The sequence below is a fragment of the Xenopus laevis genome, chromosome 2L, assembly GCF_017654675.1.
Source record: "Xenopus laevis strain J_2021 chromosome 2L, Xenopus_laevis_v10.1, whole genome shotgun sequence".
Taxonomy (NCBI): domain Eukaryota; kingdom Metazoa; phylum Chordata; class Amphibia; order Anura; family Pipidae; genus Xenopus; species Xenopus laevis.
This window is the reverse complement of record NC_054373.1, coordinates 43939325-43948287: the sequence shown is the minus strand read 5'-3', so window position 1 is coordinate 43948287 and position 8963 is coordinate 43939325. Positions and strand designations below refer to the sequence as shown.

At 40.4% G+C, this 8963-nt stretch overlaps 1 protein-coding gene across 1 annotated transcript; it reads left to right on the top strand.

Annotated features, from left to right (window-relative positions):
* Positions 1–369: 369 nt before the first annotated feature.
* Positions 370–7304, top strand: LOC121399884 (SH3 domain-containing kinase-binding protein 1-like). Its single transcript, XM_041581796.1, has 5 exons — positions 370–578; positions 2783–2911; positions 4501–4754; positions 5128–5191; positions 6346–7304. The coding sequence occupies exons 3-5, from the start codon at positions 4501–4503 to the stop codon at positions 6385–6387; spliced, it is 360 nt and encodes a 119-aa protein (XP_041437730.1). The 5' UTR covers positions 370–578; positions 2783–2911; the 3' UTR covers positions 6388–7304.
* The last annotated feature ends 1659 nt before the right edge of the window (positions 7305–8963 follow it).

The window sequence follows — 8963 nt, the reverse complement described above, 5'->3', positions numbered from 1 at the left end:
GTGTTTAATTCTTGGTGGTCATTAACTTTGTTCAGAAGTGGCACAACACTTTATATGTATTGTATTATTTCTAGGGATGCACCGAATCCACTATTTTGGATTTGGCCGAACCCCCGAATACTTCGCAAAAGATTCTGCCGAATACCGAACCAAATCCGAATCCTGGAAAGGGGAAACCCTTTTTTACTTCCTTGTTTTGTGACAAAAAGTCATGTGATTTCCCTGCCCACCCCTAATTTGCATATGCAAACTAGGATTCGGATTTGGTTCGGCCGGGCAGAAGGATTTGGCCGAATCCTGCTGAAAAAGCCCGAATCCCGAACGGAATCCTGGATTCGGTGCATCCCTGGTTATTTCCAACTTGATGAATACTGATCATACTAAAACCTTGTGTATCCTATCTTGTCCTGTCGTTATGCTTAATATATAGCATAAATCTGAATGCAGGCATTGCTTTTTATCTTGCAGATGTAGAAGGTTTTGATTCAGTTGTGACAGTGGGAGAAAAACTAAGTCATCCGACTGCATCAAGACCTAAATCCAGTGGGAGACGTCCTCCATCCCAGTCACTGACATCGGTATGTCTTTCCCTTCTGTATAGTAATAGTGAAGGTCCTGTTGTATTGTAGCTGGGCAACCAGACTATATCATATCATATAATCATATTCTTTCTGTATAGTCTATGAGTATGCAAAGCTGCGCCTCACTGGAGACACCATCTGCATATTCATCTACACCTGTAACTCTTAACATAGAAACTCTGTGGTTGAGCTGCTGAGGCAACAGCCATATATTAGCAATTTAAAACTACTAATATCTAAAACAAGGCTTAAAATGTAAATTGCACAAGTTGCGAGAAGCGTACCTTTTGGGGCTATAGAGCACTTTCAGTTTCAAATTAATCATGGTGCAGTTTTTACATGGCCAAATTGTGTTTTTACAAAGGTGTTTAGAATCCTCCAGGTTGGGACTGTATAAAACTTTTACGTTAAGTCAGCAAACATAGCTTGCCTGCTGTATTCACAAAATGCCAAAGGGAGCTCTGACAGAGATTTCTTCACAACTTTTGCCTGCTTAGAACAAGCTGTAATGGAAGGTACTTCTGCTCCTTGCTGAAGCTGTTACCTATGGGGATGGAAGGAACTGTTCGGGGTCGGACTGTGGCTCCAGTTTCAGGGCCCTCCTCCGGACTGACCCCCCTACAACGCGCAATCGCACACGCAATGTGGTTTTGCCGCGTATAGGGGAGGTCGCAGCTGGGGGAAGAAAACCAGCGCAGGGTGTGGATCTGGGCCCTGGAAGTGTTCCAGAATACTACTTTGTGACTTCATGCATTCCAAGTGTACTGGTCTTTTCATGCATATGTACCTCATACTAAAAACCTTTGTAATACAGATTATGCATCACAAGATAAATATTCTCATGCAATTCCCCTACAAGTTGAATGGTCCAGGTAATGAAACTTATAATAGGTTAAACTGGGTAGAAAAAAGACCTTTCAGCCCTTCCAAATAATCCTCAGTGCACATAACTCAGTGCATATGTCTATACAAACCTATACTGACCTACCTATACACTCTCATATATAAACTATATACTGTCAGTAAAAAAACAAAAAAAGAGCCTATGATTAAGGGAATTGATCCCAAAACGCATTAGGCCTTTCCCAGCAGTTTTGCCAAAATAAATTTTGTCCAGAAGTGCCGTCTATTTGCTGAATTTTGTCGTTATAAACTATATATACCAATGTCTACACTAATTGTAGATTTTAGTATCACAATAGCCTATGGTATTATGTTTCTCCAAGAAAACCTTTTAAAGGAATTAATAAAATCTGCCATCATCAACATCACTGTGAAGAACCACCTCTGCTGCTTCAAATAAATGCTCTGTTCCTCTAGTCTAGGGATCCCCAACCTTTTGAACCCGGGAGCAACATTCAAAAGTAAAAGGAGTTGGGGAGCAACACAAACATGAAAAATGTTCTTGGGGTGCCAAATAAGTTCTGTGATTGGCCATTTGGTAGCCCCTATGCGGATTGTCAACCTACATTGAGGCTCTGTTTGGCAGTACACCTGGTTTTTATGAAACCAAAACTTGCCTCCAAGCCTGGAATTCAAAAATAAGCTCCTGCTTTGAGGTCACTGGGAGCAACATCCAAGGGGTTGGAGACCAACATGTTACTCACAAGCTACTGGTTGGGGATCTCTGCTCTAGTCTAAAGGGGTGGCCTCCGTTGTGTTGATCCTTTTTATGGGAAAAAGATCCCCAAACCACTGGTCTTGTAAAGAGTAATCATGTCTCAACAGCCTAACCTAATAATTGAACTCTTGCATCTCTTTAACCAATTTAGTTGCACGTCTCTGCACTCTCTCCAGCTCATTAATATATGTCTGGATGCCAAAACACTTCACTCCAAACTCAAATTGAGGCTTTACCAGGGACCCACAAATAGTAAACATTTTGTTTTCATCCTTTGAGTCAATGCCCTTTAACAGTAGTCTAATACGGCAGCTGGTTTCACTTGCAGGATTAGGCACATAGACTTCTGCTAGTATTCCTGCCAAACCAGTACTAAAGCTGTCAACATTCACCTTTAATTACAGTAATACTTGTACTATGCAGCACCGCATTGCCAGCCCCCTGTATTTTGTTTTATTCAAGATTATGAGCATTTCCAATGGGTCCGATAGAAAGAAGATAATGGTCACAGATATACAATATATACAGTATATTAAAGCAGGATGAAATATTCACAATATATTTTTTCTACATTTTGCAGTCTTCCCTATCTAGTCCAGATTTCTTTGATTTCCCAAGCCCAGAGGAAGAGAAGGATGAACTTGCAGCCTTGGCACAGAGAGCAATAGAGGCTTCCAAGAAAACATCTAGATCTGCCACAACATCACAAGTAAGTGAAATTCTACATGCTGTCCCCATCGCTTTAATTAGTGCTAGCCTTTCTCTACTTACATAGGATAGGTACCAGCCTTCCCACAAAGGGAAACTGTTTTTATAGGCTTGTTCTAGATTTAGGGTATACCTTGTATCATATTCTGGAACCCCCCGGCCAATGTACCTATAGTCTGTCGCTTAAATGGATCACTATTCTTCTCCCCAAACACACTTATTTTCTTGCTCCCAATTGGTGTGTGTGTGTTTGGGGAGAGTGACAGAAATCCATTTGAGGGACAGAGAGATTTGTTTCAAGTTATGGTATAAAGCATCTCTTCTCATTCAGTTGCAGCAATTTGGTCTTCATGGCCCTAAACATTCTCTTGCTTCCCATGTGCATTTCACAGCCTGTTTTCATGTGGCTGTACATTTGGTGTAGGTCTGTCTTTGGGGAGAGCTATAGCAATTTATTTGAGGCATAGAGAGACACCAACATATCCCTATTTATGGTATTAGGCTCCAGTCTCGGCCCTACAAACTCATCTTTCTCTCCCAGTACACTGTATACATATTTGGTTGTTATAAAGGCATTAGGTGTCATATAATACCCATGGATAAACTAGATATAATGTATGCTGTTTTCTAATTGGATTTTTATTCATTGTTATTAAAAAATGTTTTAATTGAGTGGGTTGGCAGCCTGTTTCCTAATTATCACGCATGCTGTTAGTGTGCCGGTACTTTATTTAAGGACTACTTTTTGTTTAATCTTCTTGAACTTATGCCAACTTTTGGAAAGTGCAGACGACATAGTAACAAACCTTAAAGGAATAGGCCATGCAAAGAATAGCCACTCCCAGCTCACCGTCTGTATTTGTAGATCCTGCACAGTCCTCAGGCTTCCCCAATAGCTCAAATGTACTCCTCAAGGTTTGGACAGCAGCACATAATCCAATTATAGTAAAATAATAGTCTGTATTGGCTCCACCTTAAATACAGGCAAGAGGATCAAGGTCTGGCGCATTTGGTTCAGTTATGCGTTTAATCATAGGCAACAATAAGGCCTTGATACTCTTGCCTGTTTTTAATGTGGAGCCAATAAAGACTATTATTTATATAATATTATGTGCTGCTGTCCAAACTTTGAGCAGTTATAAACATTACTTGGGCTGGAAAAGACAAACTTCAATCAAGTTCATTGTTGGCAGTTTGTGCCCCTCTTTGTAAACAGATACATAATTACACACGCACACACATACACACACACACACACACGCACATACATACAAACACACAACTATGCAAATACATACAAACACACAAACTATGCAAATACATACAGACACACACATATGAACCTTTCATTAAAATTGTACTACACATTACACAATGATTTTAGACACATATACCAAGGTTAGCCCTAAGATATTAGGGCTTATAATTATAAACATGAGAATTACTTGTTAATACACTCGATTTTTCGATGCACTCAATGCAGTGTTGCATTGTGGGTAAAAGGCATTACAATTTCAATCTGGACTTAGTCCACTTTTCATGGCTTTTGACAGAAGGGCAGAACTAAAGAGAATTCTACTTATTTCCCAGATGCCAGATCACAGAACTGTTTTGCCACCCAAGCCAGGAGGCTTGATTGCCAGTGTCAGTTTTTCTCATGGGGCATCCGGAGCACCATCAGCATTCCATACAGTTGCCGCTGGCAGCCACCGGTCGAACTCTCCATCCTTCTCTAGTGCAGAAACAAGACAGAAAGCTGATCATAGTCAGTCGCCGTTAGAAGAGTTACAGTCACAGGTCAAGGAGCTGAGATCTATCATTGAAACCATGAAAGACCAACAGAAGTAAGTTCCCCTTTTTACTAATTCTCCTGCTTAAAGGGACACTGACTTTTATTCTGTATAGGTCAGGACCTATATATGTATGTCATATAAAAGTTATTTTGTTTGCCTGTGCCTGCTAAGCTTTCTTATGTCCTTGAGTCTCCTTGTTCAATCAGTCCTGATCTCTTACAGTAGGATTTCTGTCTTCATTTTTAGCTCTCCCCGTACAGGAATTTCTTCCATTAAGCAGGTGTCTCAGTGTCTCATTTTCAGGCATCCCATGCTCTCTCCTTGACCCTAATAGGAACTTGGTCACTTTCCATTTTGCTTTGCGTTGCAGAAATCACGTGACTCCATGTATATTGTTTTTAAAAACATGCTATTTGTGTTACAGGAAGGAGATCAAACAACTGCTTTCTGAACTAGATGAAGAGAAAAAGATACGACTGAGATTACAGGTGAGTTCTTATAGGAAACCTTGTGACTGTGTGTATTTTAATGGTTACTGCACTTGTTGCTTTTGCTAAGGGGGTCTGGCACTTCTGATTGTTCTCCTAGAAATGCCACTATAGCCCCTGTAGTAGTAGCCAAGTCTCCCACTTTTTGACTTTCCCCTAAAATAAAAACCTAAAAATAAAAAGCCAATTTTGGGAGTTTTAAACTTGAAAGCAAATTGCAGATGAAGCTTGGTCCCTGCGTAGGATGTATTATGAAGTGGTAGAACTCTTGATGAATCAGATGCAGGTATGTGTGGGACTGGCCGGACTGGGAATGACTTTGATGTAGTTGGCCAGCTTGAGTGTATTGCGATGTATGGACAAACAATCCCTATTTTGTTTAAAGTTAAGCCATTTTTTAGTAGGTTAAGGCTCAAGTATCAGTGTCCTTAATATATTGCTAATGGGTTGAGTGCAGAGGACTCTTGTATTTGTCTGTATGAATGTTGTGGTCACAGCCTCATTGCACCCCTGCTTAATGGTTTAAAAATTATTGGTGAGCACAACTTTCCCTTTTTTGCTATAAAATAAAAACCTTATATTGACTATGCTGAAAAATCTAACAGGTCTAACATGCATTGCTGCTTTTGTCCCTTTAAAGACTAAAAAGATAATTTACTGAGACACAGGGGCAACATTTCACCCCGTAGAGCTCATTGTAAACTCATTTGTGTCTGGGATCAAGCTTCAGTCTGCACTTTGCGCCAGATAAAAATATGAATAATGCACACTTTGCCTTATTCTGCTGGCCATTGTGAATACAGTGTTGCTGTAGTACCAGCACCCGACCCTAACCGGGCTTGGCTTTTCCATTTAAAGGCCTACACCCGCCCCGCAAGGACGTCACTATAAATGGAGGAGCGCAAAGCCAGCAGTTTTAGTTTGCGGGCAGGGAAGATTAGATGTGGCAGCTAACCCAAACCCGCCCAACTCATGGGTAAACCAATGGGTCCCGGGCCGGCCCGCACATCACTAGTGCAGATCTGCTTGAAAAAAAATCAACTTGGATGCATTGACATGTACAAAAGCTGTGCATTGCATTGTAACTATGGCCTCTTGCAGTGTTGTGATATATTCCTCTCTGAAATACAATGTCTTCTTTCCCTCCTCTGTAGATGGACGTCAATGAGATTAAGAAATCTCTACAATCCAAATAAGACGATGAACAAAGAGAAGGAGTCATTGTATCCGCTGCAAGTCCTCGAATGAAACTTGTCCTAACCCATCAGCCAACAGAACTTGGTGCCAAATGTCTTCAGATTTGCCTCAAACAAGCGGAAAGCACAACAGCAGCAGCTCCACCTATCAGAGACTCCTTTGTGATATTTATAATGTGGCACATGTGACAACTTTATTTCCAGCTCGTGCTGAAGTGTTCCTCCTTAACCGCTCGGGTGCCAGAGGGAACTGCATGGTATTGCTCCCAGTCTGTCTGGTGCTCCGGCGCAGAGAGAGAACTGCTAATGAATAAACTCAGGCAGTGCACTTCAGAGTGGTACTTTTTACTGACGATATTTTTTTCCATGAATAAAATGTATTTCAGATTGTCTGTTTACAAGCTTTATAAGTTCTATGTTTCTTGTGTACGACTTTTATGCCCCTCCCTCCCCAAGATCCTTCCATTTGTACGGACTGTAGTCATGTGGGTTTTGTTGTTCTTTTGCTTTACCAGCTTGGAATTCGGGGTTATTTTATTATTATTATTATTATTATTATAGACATATGCAAATTGCAGCCCATGGGAAAATGCTGAAAGCGCTTCTGAAATGTATTTAACTGTGTGTAAAAAAGACTGGACCTTAAAATGCTTTGTGCCTTTCTATTTGCCTAAAGCAGAGTTGCAAAAAAAAAAAGTATTTACAGTTTATTGTAAAAGAGCGGATAGTGAGTGTTCAGCGAGCCGGTGGGTGGTGGAAAGGCCCATCCCCAGTATTATGTGGGTACAGCAGCAATGTCAGTGGGACCCCCTGATTCCCTTCAATGCCTGAAGGGCCTTTGTAGCAAATAGTCATAGCAATAGTCCAAATAGCCAAATTTCACACTTAATGCAATAAAAAATATTTGATCTTCTCAATCTGTTATTCCTAGCATTTCTAATTATGGACTTTAGTGTTTCTCCATCCAAATTCTTCATCTAAGAAAATCAATCCCTCTATATTGTCCTTTTCGCACTGTTAAAGAACTGAACTGCAGTCACACCAAGAGAATCCAGCACTGAGTTACACTAGTTACACGCTGGCTGCTAAGATTTTGCTCATTGATGACATCACTGTCAGCTCAATTACAGGGTCACACTGTGGTGACATTAACCTGATGACATCAGCACAGTTATAATACACTGGGGCGTAATGTTGTCCCATTCTGTTGATTTTTCTATTTATGCAGACCTGTCAACTCTCCCGGGGTTTTTTTAGAGTCCACTACTGATGTAGAAGTGGGTATGGGGGGGGGGGCAAAGATTGTGGTTAGTGTTTGACTAGGACATGCTCTGGGCAAGGCCAAATATCACCCAGATCAGAAGAGGTGGACGTCTCTGTGAAAGCTTTTCTGAAATATTCTAAAAAACTTTTTGCCAGACCCTGGCAGCTGGGATCTATTGTCACCCCTTAATTTCCGACAAAACGTCCAAAAGTTGCCTTCCTACCGACATTCATGTAAATTGCCAGTGGAAATAAGATGTATTACTTTCCATACGCGTCCTGAATATTTTTTCCCACTGCCAGTTGGAGGAGATTAAGCGCATCTGCCAATATTCTAGAATCATTTTTATGCTGTGTAAGTGTAGTCTAATGCAATTTTATGGGATATTCCTTCGACCCAGACAATTTTATTTCAAATCATAAAATACCTGAAAAATTTCCTGGAACCTCAATTTTTTTTTTCACTGACCAATGAATGTGGAAAGGAAAGGGGATTCTTTGCCGACCTTTGATTGATCGGCCAATGTGGTTTTGTAGTTGGTTCCCAATGTTGCCCTTTAATATCATGGATACCTGCAATCATTTGGATTTAATTAAATGAAATCTTCAGAAGTTCTACATGGGTAGTTACTGGGCTCAGTTTACTTTAAGCAACCTCTGCAAACTGCTCAGCTGCCGGAAACTTGGGACATACTGATAAACTGGCAGATCTAACCGGCAACTATGGGATTGCATTGGCTCCACAACTCCACAAGCAAAAGGACGCTCATTACCAGAAGTGTGGGCACAAAATGGCCTGTCAAGTGATCAGTGTTCTGACTTTTATTTCTATTCAATGTATTTTACTTTTCTTGTGATTTAAGAGATTATATGATATATATATACAGCCAGGTGCAGGTGTGATCTCTGGCACCCAAGAGTGTAATTAGGGAGGGCAATACATTTTTTTTTTAAATAAAATTCCACCTTTTTACATTCTGTCTTTTAATGAGAAACTTGAATAATTAATGTTGTTCTTCTGTCAAAATAGTATTCAAGGTTTTTGCCCCTTTCCCTCCCTGATAGGTGCATGCACATGTGTTGGGGTAACCCTGATTAAACATGAAGTGTTTATACTTTTTTCAGACACACACAAGAAACAAAAGTATTCATCCACAATTTCAGGCGAAGCAACAATAAATGAGCAAAAATGAAAAAGTCTTAACCCCTGCAATATGTTGACTTGTCCTTTGAACATGACTTTGTAGTACCCAAGTTGTAAATGTAACTTTGTCCCCATTACCTTTGCCTCTTTCTGAATAAAATAGTCATGT